Consider the following 15,279-nt stretch of genomic DNA (forward strand, 5'->3'; position numbering starts at 1 on the left):
TTCCTCAGTATTTTTAATCCAAATCAGTTCCTTGAGCCAGATGATAGTGCAGTTGAGCGGAAAATGATATGGCAGAAGCAATTGTAACAAGCATAGTGGTGGATGAAGGAGTAGAATGAGACAGAGCTTCAGGTAAATTGCAAAACTCTTATTTATATGTCCTGCTCAGGTGTTCTGGGAGTTATTTTTTCCCTTCTGCTTTCCTTTGTTCATTTACTTGCCAAACAAAAAAGTGATAATGTCAGCTTTCCATGCACCAGCTTCCAAGATGTATGCTTTTATATGAAAAAAAAATGAAGTGGAAAGGGATTTAATTTCACAGCCACTGGAATTTCAGGTTTTGTTTGGCTTGTCCCCTTATGCATTATGTACATAAACAGGCTTCTAGTGACAGTTCTATAATGGAGTGCACGATATTAAATTTATACATTTTTTACTTAAAACCAACAAATTAACAAGAGTAAAGAACTTACTGTCTGGATTACAGACAAGTAGAAAGATAGTTGCTTTATATTGCAATTGCACATAACACTTTCCATACCTCTTCTTAATACAGTGCATAAATGAGCAGTTAGTATTTCATAGTTATCTGAATAAATATGAATGTAGTTGGGAAAATGTGAATGTTTGCTGTAAAAATCAATGTTCATATCAAATACCCTGTATACGTTGATACCATTGCTTTCTAACTTCCTTTTTTCTCCTTTGTGAAGTGTGAAGAAAATGCTAGTTTAAGTTCACTATTTTCTGGAACCACAGCACACAGTGGCTATCAAAAAGACATATTTGATACCGAAACTAACCAGTCAGGAGCAAAAACCAAGATGGATTTAGGTTTGTAAGAAGTTTTTTCTTTATCTTAGAATTTTATGTTTACAAATTTATATTTTATACCAAAACACAAATTCTGTCAAATGATAAAATATTCAAATGAAGACTTCTGCAGGCTCAGTGCAGTCTGGCTTTAAATAGGTTTCAGCTTCATGATCTTGCTTCCTCCTCCAAATCTTCACCTACAGTTGTCACAAGTGATATTGAAAGTAGCTGCATCTTTGTCCTGCCTGTGGAGAATCACTTTCTTCTGTGTAGCTAATGTCCCCAGTAGGACTCCATGCAGAAATAGGTCATGCCTGCAGTTTCTGTCAGGAATTTGTCTCAGTCACTTTTGATTGCTGATTTTACAGAATTTTGCACTTTAAAAAAAAAAAAAAAGAAAAAAGTGACAGCCTATGTAGGTAACTTTACTACAACCAATATTTGCAAGCGAACTCTATGGTAGATAATTGCCCCATATCTTGGTTTTGTAGTCTGTGCTCAGGAGCAAAGTTTCTCCTTGTCAGATGGCCAGAAATGGATAGTTAGAATTTGGCAGATCATCAAGGAATTAAATTTATGAACCTGCCTGGCGTAGCTACTCACTGGTTGGGTGAAAGGAGGTTAGACTGTTTCCTTTCTTTGTCACTTGCATCCTGTACAGCAGACACTGTGTAAGCTACAGTGGCAGACTGACAACCTTTGCAAGGAGCTCTGGTGGTTCAAGTACAGTTGATACTTAGGTCACCAAAATGGACATCAGTCTTCCCCAGTGTGGTGGGGTTCCACGCTGGGGCAGGGCCTTGTACCGCTCTCCCTGCATAAAGGATGCATTCGTTATTTCTAATCATGTGTTTTTGTGAGGACCTTCTATCATATAAGTTGTACTTAAGCACGTCTCAGTTCCATAAAAATTTGGCTTTCCTGTTATTACTTGACTTCATGTACATCAGAAGCAAGGTGTTACAAAAAAAGTGTTTAGTGTGGTTTGAATTTCCTTCAGAAGTAAATGTTCTGTATCTCTGAGCCTCATGATCATGACACAACATCCGCATTTGGAACATGATGAGCTAAGGGGTTTATTTCCAAGGATGATAACTGGTAGATGCAGGGACACAGGCAGCAAAAGTTCACATCTACAACTTTTCTTCTTCAGGTACAAAGCTTCAGATTGATTCTAAAGGACCTGGGCTTGCTGTTGGTTTGGAAGTTATTGAAAAGGAAGAGCTAAAAGGGGAGGATTACGTTTTTTCCAAGAACCTGGAATCTGGGAGAGTAACCACCTTAGCTCAGCCTAGACCAGCATTGTGCAGGTATGGAGGAAGGTATTAGTTTTTGGAAGATTTTCAATTAATGATCTTAACTGTCTCCTTGCTTTAGTTAGCTGATTAGCTATTAAAAGCTGTGTGAAACAGTAAGACATAGATGGCCAGTTCTAGGACTTTTGCCCAAGGAGCTGAATTTTGTCTTGCAACCTGATTAAGTCTTTACTTCCCACATTTCCTCCCCTGAGTATTGGGACAGAAAAGTGTGAATGGCTCTACCACCTACTTTGCTTACAGTAAGGGGAGTATGGATGTGGCCTGGAGGAGAAGGGCATAGCCTTTACTGGCACCATTGGTCATTACTGCTTAAGGAGCTCTACCCTTAGCTCCTTATTATAGCTCTGTCCTCTTGGGTTTCCCTTTCCATTATTCTTCCTTTTGGGAAGACCAGTTCAGCCATGACTCTCAGGCCCGTGCAGGAAATGTTAGTCTTGGCAGTGGTTCTGAGAAACCTTGAGGTGGCACTGGTTGTAGATACTTTTACACCTGTCAAGTGTCCCATTCTTTCACCACCAGTTTTGGGTGAGTGGGTAGTGGATCTGCTTTTGGGGCCTGTTGATTCAAATCCTCAGTACTTCCCTAATTCATCTGTAAAATTCCCTTAGAGGCAAAGCAGCTCAACAATAAGGTGAAAAGATTATTTGTCCAGCACAACATCCTACTTCCTTTTTGCAGTTTAAAAGTAGCATTTACAGCTCTCAGGATCTACAGAAAATGTGTGCAAGGGTATGTTGTTTCAACCCTTCTGTGAAGGCATGCAATTCCATACTTCCATTCCTATTCTGTGATTAGGTGAGTCACATACAGTATAAAAGTTTAATTAACACTCTATTCTGGAATGTTTAATGGAACACACAGTATCTTTTCTCCCAGTTGCATCGTGATCTGGTTTCTGGTCAGCTAGACTGGTTTTATCAAGAATCACAGCATATTTATCAGAAAGTAAATGTTAATTGCTTAAATGGTCATTTTGAATGACTAAATGCAGTGCAGATTTGTATATCACAGAGCAACTTATAAATCTGGTCTGCCCATCATGTTTATTTCTGGAGCATTCCTTAAGTACATTTAAACCTAAATACAAAAATTCCTGTCTAGTCTGTTGACTCTGCACATTTGGTTTACACTGGACAGTGTGAGAAGGTGTTGCTGTCTCACCGCCAGATACAAAATACGTAAGGAATTGCAACCTGGCATGGGTAATGCATTTTTTAATTTTTTTTATTCCTCCCCTCCCTCTGCCCCCAATTAGTGAATTACCTGAGAGAGAAGAAGGAGAAGGAGAAGAAACTCCAAACTTCAGCCACTGGGGACCACCACGGACGTATGTTCATGTGATTACATTATTTCTTCCCGTTTACCTTATGTCTTTTTATTTCTGTGAGCCTGATTACTTCTCATGGGTTTTTTTCTCCCCTCTTCTGCCAGTAACTTTAAGGTACCTTGTGTACCTTGGGCTTTCTTAGATACAGTGAATTTTTAACAGATGTTCACCAGAACTATGCCTTCTATTTATACAGCTGACTTGGGAAAGCTTGGCGGGTTTACATTGTGGATGACCTACAAGTTCTTGCTCATTTAATAACTCTTAGGTGTGAACAGTGCACGTAGTGCTGCTGTCTCCTTTTCCATGGGTTCTCTGCTAAACTTAATGGCAGAATTCCAAATTGTGAAGCCAAGTTTTAGCCACATCCTCGTTGTATTGCTAACATTTTTAGGTGAATTGTTTTTGTGGTCCAAAATAAAATATGATCAGAAAGTTTCTGCATAAGCTGATTAATGTGCATCTGATACACTGAAATCAGTGTTCAGATAGTTGTATGAAACACTTCATTATTTGTTTAGCATGCCACTTGCAGTTTTTGCCATTTCCAGACAGTTTGCTCAAACTTGAAGACCTGCCTCTATTTTACCCTGACTTTCTCTGAAATAAAAGCCTATGCCCACTGGGCATGGGTTGGCAGCAGAATTTCGTTCTTTTTGAGGAGTGAGGTCTGCTCAGGGCAAAAAGCCAATGCTGTTGAGAGCATTTGTAGGCTTCTGACTTTATCCCTTTACTCTATTAAATCTTCTTGAAAGACCAGAAGCTTACATTTATTTAAGGCTTAGCATTTATAGTTTAAAAAACTGTTTCAAGCTGTTAAACTACCACATGTATTTTTTCAGTGTTGAGATTTTTAGAGACCCTCACGTGTCTCTTGGAATCAGTATTGTTGGTGGACAGACTGTCATAAAGCGCCTGAAGAATGGAGAAGAACTTAAAGGGATCTTCATCAAACAAGTTTTGGAAGACAGCCCAGCAGGAAGAACAAAGGCTTTAAAAACTGGAGATAAAATACTTGAGGTAAATGTAGATAAACCTACCTTTTCATTCTAAAAAATAAAGATTGACTCAAACAGCTTTTGGAGGAGAGAAGGACAAAATACTGCCACACTTCATGAAGTATTGATGACACTGTTTTGGAAGCTGAAAGAAACCCCTGGTATCATCTTGTCTCTTTTTTAAGGTCTGACTATGGACCTCTTTTGATATTCTCCTCTTTATTTAGCAAGATACATCCTGGTACCTGATGGGGTAATGAAAAAAACCAGAGTGCCCTCTTCCCATATAAATAAGTTACAGCACAGCTTTATAAGTTATAATATATAGAACGTAGACTCTTCATGCTGAAATTTAGGCTGTTATATTGTGTGTGTGAATTTGGAGTTGTTAGTCTGATCAACTTACTGTCTGGAGTAAATCCCTGATTCTGACTCTGTGCTGATCTTTTTGCTCATTTTTATCCAAATGAAGACTGCTGAATTTAGGTTCCCAAGCTGATAGTGCCATTATTTTATGTGCTTTAGGGTTGTGAGTGATGTTTTGAAAAACTGTTTCAAAGCAAATTTAGTTCATAAACAGGTAAAATCTGAAAGAGTTGTATTATACCTAGCATTATATCTGGCAATCTTATTTCTTACGGTTTTTATCTAGAAGAATTGTTTTGGGAAACATATGACCATCTGTTAATTATGAATACTAAATAATATACTTTTCCTTAAACGAACATGAAAACATACTTTACAAATTATTTCTTTTGACTGCTTTTGGTACGTTACTCAGATACACTAATCTTCTGCAAATATGTGTGAACTCTTGCAATGACTGTGCCAAAGACAAGCTACCTAATCAAAATAAACATTGTCAGGTTTCTGGGATAGACCTACAAAACGCCACACACGAGGAAGCAGTAGAAGCTATCAAGAATGCGGGAAATCCTGTTGTGTTCGTAGTTCAGGGTTTGTCTAACATACCAAAAGTAAGTTTATTTCTATTTTTATTCCAAAACTTAATAAATGTGTAATATGCATTTTATTTTAAACTTGGCTAAATTCCTTTCAGCAAGTTCCAACATTTTTTGTGTCCATCCTTTCTGTCAGAGTTTCTGCTTATAGACCATGATTGATTGATTACTTGTCTGGCCTGATTTGAAACCTTGTTTCTCTGATGTTAATCAAGTAGATGTAGGTCTGTTGACTAGGTGTTAGTTTAGTTCTCCCACCTGTGTAATTGAGTCTGGTTCTGTGTATTATAATTTGTTCATATTTCATAATCTAAAAATATATTCTGTTGTCCAAATGAGCAAAAGTGTAATTAAAATTAGTCACGTTCACACTAGCAGCTCCACATAAAATGTGTCACCAAAGGGACCTGAAGTAGTTGTCTGGGAGCAAGCTAATTTTCAAGAGATTTTAGGTGTCTTCTCATCTTTAAGGCCACGGCAAGTAACCTTTTAATGCCTTACTAAGAAAAGGCATACAATTCTGCCTGCCTTGAAGGGCACACAAAAAAAAACAAGACTTCTGTTTACTTTTGGTATAATCTGAGAAGTTGATTGGGAGATTTGATGGATTAGTAGACCTGAGGAGACCTCTTTGACGACTGTAGACAAATCTGGCACCACTGCATCCATTATTTTTCCAGTGCTTCAGGAAGTCTTTCAAAAACTATGAAGACTTTCACTTGCTATGCTGGGAAGGTGCTCAAGCAGTGAATGCAAAAATCACAGTGGTGGTAACTGAGTTGGCTTCCTTTCTGTATCAGCTTTTTGACAGAAAAGATCCAGAAAAGCTATCAGAACATTCAAGTGTTCAGCTGCATCTCTGAACCTTTCTTTCCTAGACAAGAGATAAGGGAAAGCCAGATAACTTGAAATTTGAGTTGCTTTGCTTTGAACTGCAGGCTGTAGGAAACTGCACATTCACAGACTTTCAGCAATGCTGTGCAGTCCCAACTTCCAATCATCAAAATAAGGTGCTGTCAGAGGAGTGGGAATATATTAAATTTTGTGACATAGTAGAAGACAAAACTGAGAAGGGCGCAGGAGTAGCCATTTCCTTTTATACAGCCTGATCGTGTGACCCAACGCAAGGCACATCACTTACATTTGTAGGACTTCTTACTTTGAGCTTAAATGATGTGCCTGCCACCGCCTGTAATCGAAATACCCTAAAAGTTTCCCTGTGAAAGAATAAATAACAAGGAGGAGTATTATGTGGGAATATTATGCGAAGGCTAAACATGCTGTCTTTTACAAGGTGTCTGTGTACATGGACAGTGCTCTCTATCTGAGTAACTAAGAACTGACACTTCAGGAGTCTATACTGAGCTCTGTATCAAGGATGTACATCCATTTTGTTGACTTCAGAGTAATGTTTAATTGAATGAAGAGATGGGGCTAGATATCAAACAGTGCTAGAAAAGGGAATGTTTATAAATTCAGTAACAAAATGCAATTTAAAGACTGTACTGCAATGCCCTTCTACATGGGGCAAAATGAAGAGTGTACTGGCATTACCTAACTTTTGATATTTGTATTGCAGCTATAATGCTCTTTCTAATGTGTGTAATATATGCATTGTTTCTCAGGTGGTTTCTGCTGTACTGCCTAAGGGAATCAAAGTCAACAAAGACCAGGATGCGGACAAAGAAAATAAGAGTGATAAGGTATTTATTCTGTTCAATGCTATAACCCAGTTTTACTAAATCAAACTGTATAATAGCATGCGCTATGATAAGCCCCCACTGAAATCTGAAATGAAATTTGAAGTGTTTTGTTGAAATATCTTTGATTCGGGTAATTTTTGCCAAATTTCTGCCAAATACGAGGCAGGTTTCTGACAGATGTTCTGTGGGTCTCGCCTGGGTGCTGAAACCCTGTACTTACTGCAGCTCTTCACTGGCATTTTTCTGCAAGTACCTGTTTTGTTCTATGTGGAGACAAACTGATTCTCTCTGTTCAGTAGAAACAGAGAAATAGTAACATGTGCACAAATAATATCCCTAATGTGAGGCTGACTGAAATTCAGTAAAATCATGTTATAGGATAATGAAATGGGGTAAGTCTCCTACATTTCCCATTGCTGTGTAAAACAAGGAAATGACCGAATGTTCTGTAGCTGGCCAGCTAATTGTGAAGCAGTTACTGCACAGTAACTTTCAAACAAAGTTTCAAGCAACTTCACAGCAGTTTTAAAAGAGAAAAAAATCTGTTTGGTCTAAACCAGTGGGTTTGTTTTAGTTGTTGCAATAAGGGAAACATTTAATTTTTCATTCCCAGCCATATTGCCTAATGGCCTAGGTGTTTTCCTGTGGGAACTGCGCTGACTGATTAGTGTAGGTCAGGTACTTTGAGAGTGTCAGAACTGCAGGAGCAGAGACAGAATTAGTGCAGACAGTAACTTTTTCCCAGTGCAGTATAACACAACAACTAATGAAATTATGAACTTTTCATTTGATTCTACTCAGCACTCTGGTGTTTTTTTGGATAACTGAGAAGGCCTTCTTGCCTCCCAAAGTCTTGTTTAAGACTCCTTTCAGATCCTGTCAGAAACAGAAGCTATGAGGCTCAGTTATTAAAAAAAAAATCAAGAAAGGTGTTGAAGTCATGTTTTCATGCCAGTGGATAACACTTATAATGAAGCAGTTACAATCCCTTTTTCTTGGTTTTGTTATCTATATTTCTAATCTCAAAAGCACTCATCCTCTTGCAATGTGCTGCTTTTAATCTCTAGGACTCTAGTGTGTTGCATTCTATAGCGTTCGGAGGTTAAAGAGGGAGCCTAATCTTTTTCAAACCCTTTTCATCTATTGGTGCTGTAAACTGGTGGGTGGAATATAGAAGAGCTTCAGTGCATAAATATGTAGCTCCTTTTTGGCTTTGAACATTGATTCACAAAGCAGTCATACTGTGCTACAGTAGGGGCATCTCTGAGTTGGGAAGAGTTGCTATTAGTGGATTACTAGTCCATGTCCCTATGGGGAATCAATGATATTTCTAGACCAGTCTTCAAAGTGTCACAAAAGAGTTTGGTTTGAAAGCAGCCACATCCAGCTGGAAAATCTGCCTTCTCCTGTATGATGAATTATCTTTTCAGTAGTGAACATTTTCTGTGATTTGTTGGTGTTTATCATCCTTTGTTCATATGTTTAAAAATGATCACTTGAAGTAATTTATGTAACACCACTTAAAACAGTTGAGCTTCTTGTGGGCAAATGAGACGTTAACATTATTTTGCTGGTTGGCTGTGTAAACTGTGCCTTTGCCTCTGTACTGGAAAGAGCTGTGTTAATACAAAAACATGGTGTAATGGAGTACTCTGACGTAATTTACTCATCTGCCTCTTCAGTGAGTCAGGAGGGACGAGAGAATCTTGTCCTTCTGAGACATAGCAAACTGCTGGATAGCTTAGGTGTCTTGTGTAGCTTCACACAGACTTTGTAGCAAGTGATAAGGTCTTAAAAAAGCGAAAGGGTCAACATTTAGACTATGAGTTATTACTAAATTATAGTGATACTACTGATTTCTCATAAGCAGCTGAAAGTGGGGCTGCAGGTTTTCCATCTTTACCTGCTTGGTAATGTAGAACATGAGCCCCCCTCATGCTTTCTGGGTTTTCTGGATTTTGCACAGTGCTGGCATTAAGCAAAAATTGGGAGGTGTATTTGGTGTATTGTATACTTTGGGGAAACAGCTGTCATGTTTCCAAGTGCTCTTACTACACACTCTTAGTACTATTGGATTGAATTAATTTAATTTATTATTGTTATGCTGTCTTCAAGGCAGCACTTTCCTGTAATGTTTTTTAAATGGATGGGATGATTGTATATCTTATCCCACAAATTTTCTGTGTAGCTTGCATTGTAGTTTGCTAGTTAGACTATTCTATACAAATTTAGAGTTTAGGTTTTAGAAATTCATATGCAGGTTCAGCTTTCACTGTATACAGTGAAAAAATTTATTCTGGGTTTGATGTTTGGGTGTTGAGACTTATTTCCCAGCTATAGAAGAAATTAATCACAGGCGTTCTGGTTGCTCTAATGGCATATCGTACTCGGTGTTCCCTTTCTAAAGTGCATCCTGCTATTAGTAGTGGGGTTGCATGGGATGTAGTTAAATGTAATTTAGTGAAATCCTGTAGCAAACCAAGGCATGATCCAGTTACTTGGGGCTATAAAAACAGTTGCTCAGACGATCAAGTGCCTTCATTAGATTCAGAGCCTATTCTTTATGCCTGCTATGCGCCACTATATGCATCATTATAGGAGCTGCCTGTATTTATGTGAGGTAATAGAATTTTATTGTGAGCTATAATTCAAAATATTTTTTAAATTTTAGACAAAATTTAGATGAACTGCTATGTTTAAATATTCGTAGATGCACTAAGAAGAGTTCTTATTTTGTATTTAAATACTACATTTTTATCAGTACCAGATAATTCTGCTGTTGAGTCTCTAATGAGAAACAGGTTACAATTTAATGTTTATTTTTAATCCTTGATTGATATTCACACCTTTCCTGTTTATGATGATACACAAGTATTTTGTCAACACATAAATGTGCATGTACAGTTGTATTTTCTTTTTTTCATGTTCAGTGTCACTTCTTGTTCTGATTTCTTGCATAAAAAGCCAATGCTGCAGAATTTGCATTGTAATTACGTGCTGTGTATGTACACATGCAGTGCAGTAGACAATAGGATTATTTTTTTTCTTGTGAGTGGTGGTTACAAAATGTATAAATGTTTGTCTTTGTTAGAGAAAATATGGGGCTCCGCCTCCCATGAAACTGCCACCTCCTTATAGAGCACTTGAAAGACTGCATGCAGAGGAAGCTAATATGAATGAAGAGGAGGATGAGGATTCTTGCGCAGAGAGTGAGTAGTACCACAATCATTACGTCAGATTACATTTATGGAACACAATCAGGTTGTGATAAACATATCTGCCATTATATTTTGGGAAGTAGTGCTCAGTGTGGCAATAGCATGTACTCTTCAACTCTGTTCTTACCAAGGGCTAGTGATTTGTAGCTTGGTCAGTCTTCTCTTCCCAGCCAGGGTCCTATAGGAACTCTTCTGAAGAGGTGTAGGAAGGGCCTAATTTATTTCAGTCTGAAACTGTCTAAGCAATGTCTAGAGGACTTGCTTAGGCAGTGATGTCAGCAGTGAAAGGCAGATGTTGTGCTTTACTGTTGTAGTTGCAGTGGTAGTTTAGCAGGTGTACATTGAGAACCACTGGTGCGCAGTCCTTGTCCAGAAGAGCCTGCAGCTGATCGCAGATAATGCTGTTCAAGCAAAATATTTTCTTTTAAAAAGAAAACCCTGCTGATTCAGTACTCTACTGAAAAAAGGATTCCCATTTTTATAGCACCTTTAATGGGAAAGGTTCTGCAATTGTCCAGTTCTGGGTTTTGCAATGAATTATGGTGATATGCACTCTGTGGGAGGGTAGGGACCTAAAGAATAGGATGCAGTGCAACTTGAGAGCTTCCAGCTCTAAGCATCGCTTAGATTCCAGCATACTGCTTTGTTAATTATAACTTTGGATAAGCAGATTATTATTATCCATAGCTTATTTTCCAATAAAATATTTAGGAATACTAAAATTGCAATTAGGAGTCCTAAATTCTTTTCTAAAATTAGTTAGCTTACTTTTATTTTTTTTTCTCTTTATACTCTCTTGTACCAAACTAGCATACATGTGGGGTTTTTCTTGGGATTTGGTATGGGTTTTTTTGCCACAGTGATTTTTCTCATCATCTTTTGTCTTGGAGAGGTTTTTGTTTGCCCTAGTTATGGGTAAGCCAAAGCAGAGAGATGCCTTTGTAGCTTTTGACCTTGAGGCGACCATGGCTCCCATTCAGAGTGGAAACTCCTGACTTGGGGCCTGCTGGTGGGAAAGCTCTTCCAGCTGCTTTTGCTGATTTCCTTGGCAATGGTGTGCCATTGAAGCCAAGATAATTAATGAGTTTGGTTGGTTTGTCCCTTTTAGGGCTGCTTTGGTGGAGACGAGGAGGATTTTGGAAGGTTGTTCTCATGGAAACAGTAATGGGGGCACAGAAGCAGGGTGTTCAGCTCTGCCTCTGTTGCTTTAAGGGAATGCTGTGAGTTCTTGAACCAACAGAGATTCTTGCAAAACTCCCCCTTACTGAGTTTGTCATCTCATTTGTTTGAAGTATGTCACATCGTTACCTCAAGAAGGTTTTTCAGTATTTTTGTGGGGAGTGGTAGTGAAGGAGGGGCATTTGGCTGCAGGCTCTGTGGATGTTGGATTGAATATATCTTGAGCTTTCAAACCAACTCTGTAAACCTCCAATTGTAGCAAACAGGTTTCAGCCTGTTATTAAAGTTGTTATTCCTGGTTAAATGATGTCTTTGATAAGTAGCCTGACACCTGAGTTACCTAATTAGGATATGCCTCAATCCAAGTGGTTGCAAGACCAAAGTTAAAACTTTGCACAGAAATAATTTCTTATTCATGGGCTTGGTCATTTTTTAGCTGTTCTGCCATCCCTAGTGATATTGCTAGCTGAGTCTAATAGCTGAAAAGGTAAAGCTGCTTCTGATATTAAATTCATCAATCCTACCAGATTTGGCAGCAGCAAGCAGATCTATTCAGATGAATCTCCTTCTTTCTACCCTTTTCACTGACTGAAGTTGGATGTTTTGCAGTAGCCATCTTTCCCATAAGTCTTTGAAAACCAAGATATGCATTTTCCATTTTATTCTTCCCCACCTCATTCTGGTGGTTTTTTTTTTTTTTTAAATAAAAAAAAAGCAGTCTAAGGAAGCTTAAACTAAGTTTGTACCCCAACCCTTGAAGTAAAAAGCATGTTAGAAATAATCTAACTGTATTCTAATGATATTAAGCATCTTGACAACTCTGGAATGGGCTTTTACAGAGTGTCTTTTTTGTGATCACTTGATAAACAAAGTTTTCTCTGATAAATTCCAGTACAGTATTGGTTTTGTGAACTAGTTGATGCTTATAACTTCTGTCCTGATTCTTGAGCACCTTTCCCAGAAACTTCAGCCCAGGCCAGTACTTGTCTTTTTGACACTCAACATTTGCATTCTCATATTGGGCTATTCCTTACTGACTTACCCTACTAATTCTGCTGGTTTTGTAACCTTAACTAATAATTTTCTGAGCTTCAGTGAACAGCTGAATTAGATTTATGGTCTTCCTTATTTAGAAGATAAGGTATCTTAAAAGGGAGGAGTGGTGTCAGCTCTGGTGAATCATGTCATAGCCTCTCCTTTCATTTACTTCTGTAGTTCTCAATCTCTGTCAATAGGATGGAAGGCCTTAGCAGGCATTTTGAGGTGGGACAGCTGTTAAATCTGTCCTCTGTTTGTGCTCCTGATGGATTTTATTTTGTGGTTTTAGCATTCTTATTAATACAGCTGCAGTGTCACGAACCTGCTCATCAATTTCTTTCATACTCCAGAAATACTTTACTTGCCTCACTTGACATTTTTTTCTCCTTGCTCGTCACTTCTTTTGACCCATGCTCTCATCTTTTGTCTCCATGCCCTTCATCATTCCCCATACTGAAAATGAAAGCAAAGCATTGTTAATCTTCCTGCCATACTTTTTCTTTCCTTTCTGTCCCATCCATACTGCCTCACAGTCTCTGTGTTCTGTCCGTTTTCCCCTTAAAGTGGCTGAATAACCGTTTGGTATTGATTTAATTTCCCCTGTGGGATCTAAATCCACTTGCCTTTTGGCAACGCTCCCTTTTATTTCTGCTTTTCCACCATTGAAACTGTAGCTTTCATTGCTGACTTGTTGGAACAGTCATTTTTTGTAGGAGTTCTCCCTTTTCTTTTCAAAGGTTGTTTTGAATCCAAATAGGGTTAACCCTTGTTGGGAATAGAGCTACTAGGTAGCTCTTGATTTAGAAAGTCCAGACTTCCTCCATGTTTCTGTGGTTTAAGAAGTTTGAAGAAGTTCCAGGTGGTTTTTTTTTTTAAATGTGTCGTCTTGCACCCAGGACCCTGAATTTCAGACCTGCTTTGTTATATTGCAGTTTCATTTGAACCACCACTACTTCCAGTATTATTTTTTAAGTTCTTAGATGGGTTTTTTTGCTAGACTTAGAGGGCAAGTTGAAAATAGTACTTCCTCCTGTTTTATTTCTTCTTTGAGTGATACTGTCAAATATTTATCAGTGGTCAACTCTAACCTTGTGCAATGTGGGTTTTGTTTAATTTTTGCTTTGACTTTGCTGTTTTAAAGGCTTTCAGCTCACACTTTAAAATAGTTCTGTAAAACTTGCAATGTGTGCAGCCTGCTGCAAAAGGAGCCTTCAAAATGCTTCATCTTAAAGACCTGAAAATGTTACAACATGGGTTTTGAGTTTTTCCTTCCCACTCTGGAAATGCTTGTCCATAGCAGAGGTTATTTTGGAGAAGGTCACTCTCCATGATGAGGCTTTTCAGGCATCACGTTTTGAATAGGTAGGGGTTTTTTCTTTTTTTTTCTTCTTTTTTTAATCAGAACAAGTAAAAGGAGGGGAGAGCATACAAAGGAGCTATTTGTACTTGCAAGCAGCTGTGCTACAGGCTGCATCAATAGGCATTGGTGTGTTTTCCCTGAGTGGCGGTTGGCTGTAGGTGTGCGCTAAGAATCTGCTAATAGACTAACGTGCACCCTGTTGTGGCTTATTGCTATAATGAGGGGTTAGTAGGAAAAAGAAGCAGAGGAAATGGATGGGCAGTGTAGTTTGTAATGGAATGTTTTGTAAGGTTTTCCTTGGGGCATTCATAACTGTACAATTTAGATATACTTTTGTGATTGAGTAGAAGCAGTCATAAGTTAGGTAGGAAAGACCTTAAAAACCATTGTAAGAAAACTAAAAAGACAACTGTTGGAACAACTTGGAATCCTTAATTTCAATTTATATTCTAATTTTTATTAAAATATCTTGTCTAATCAGTTGACTGAGATTGATCTGGTTGGTTTCAAATAAGTTTAAAATAATAACAATAGATAATAAAAAAAAATTGTGAAAGGTGACTAAGATAATGGACTAGATACTGCTGTGTTCAGACTTCCTGTCTGCAAGGACATTTAACTGTATCTAATAAGGGATAATAATGCCCCCTTCCTTTTATTTTGTCTCTAGATAATGTAGAAATCAATGAAGCTGTAAGAAAGCGTAATGATTTATCTTCCTAAAATGGTTTTTGAGGAATGGTGATTTCTCCACCAAAGCAAGAGATTTTAAAACTTCTCTAGTATTCTCACTGTGTGCTGCCTCGTTGTGATAAATCCGTGGCTGCATAGGGTACGATGGGAGAGTCTGCGTGTGCCCACGTGTGTAGATTGGTTCAGACAAACCCACACTAGCTGTTGACTAGGTGGAGTTGGGTTGGGGTTGGAAAGTGCTTGGACATGTGAGCAGGGTGCTCTCATCACACCTAAGGTTTTTAGCAGCTTCGATAGTGTCAATGCTATCCATATTCACATGAGAGGAAGGTGGCTTTCATTAAAGACAAACAATGAAAAAAAGGAATAGAGTTCAGTTGGGACTGTGTAGAAGGTATGGTCAAGTACATGGGGTGTGCAGAAATACTGCCTCAGGAAGTGTCTGTGTACTGCTCTGGGTGAAGATGGGAAAACAATCATTGGCGCTTTGGAAAAATGCCAGAATTATTAACAATCACTAAATAAAAACAAAACCACTGATAAATCAATATAATTCTTAAGGATGTGACTATTTAGAGTCTGGTTTATGCAAATCAAGGTTAAAAAAAAGGAAAAGCAATTCTTAATTTTATTTTAACTGGGGGGGGGCTTTGAGCGGCGACACAC

General features: G+C 38.2%; 1 protein-coding gene across 6 annotated transcripts in view; it reads left to right on the top strand.

Moving 5' to 3' along the window:
* Nucleotides 1-15,279, top strand: part of PATJ (PATJ crumbs cell polarity complex component) — a 157,164-nt gene that overhangs the window by 59,874 nt on the left and 82,011 nt on the right. For all 6 annotated transcript variants that reach the window (XM_040610070.1, XM_040610071.1, XM_040610075.1 and 3 more), the window contains exons 21-27: nt 714-834; nt 1,970-2,126; nt 3,391-3,462; nt 4,305-4,482; nt 5,327-5,437; nt 7,048-7,125; nt 10,217-10,334. In XM_040610070.1, the coding sequence (XP_040466004.1) occupies nt 714-834; nt 1,970-2,126; nt 3,391-3,462; nt 4,305-4,482; nt 5,327-5,437; nt 7,048-7,125; nt 10,217-10,334 (835 nt within the window). The remainder of the gene's footprint in view (nt 1-713; nt 835-1,969; nt 2,127-3,390; nt 3,463-4,304; nt 4,483-5,326; nt 5,438-7,047; nt 7,126-10,216; nt 10,335-15,279) is intronic.

This window comes from Falco naumanni, chromosome 11 (genome assembly GCF_017639655.2).
Source record: "Falco naumanni isolate bFalNau1 chromosome 11, bFalNau1.pat, whole genome shotgun sequence".
NCBI lineage: Eukaryota > Metazoa > Chordata > Aves > Falconiformes > Falconidae > Falco > Falco naumanni.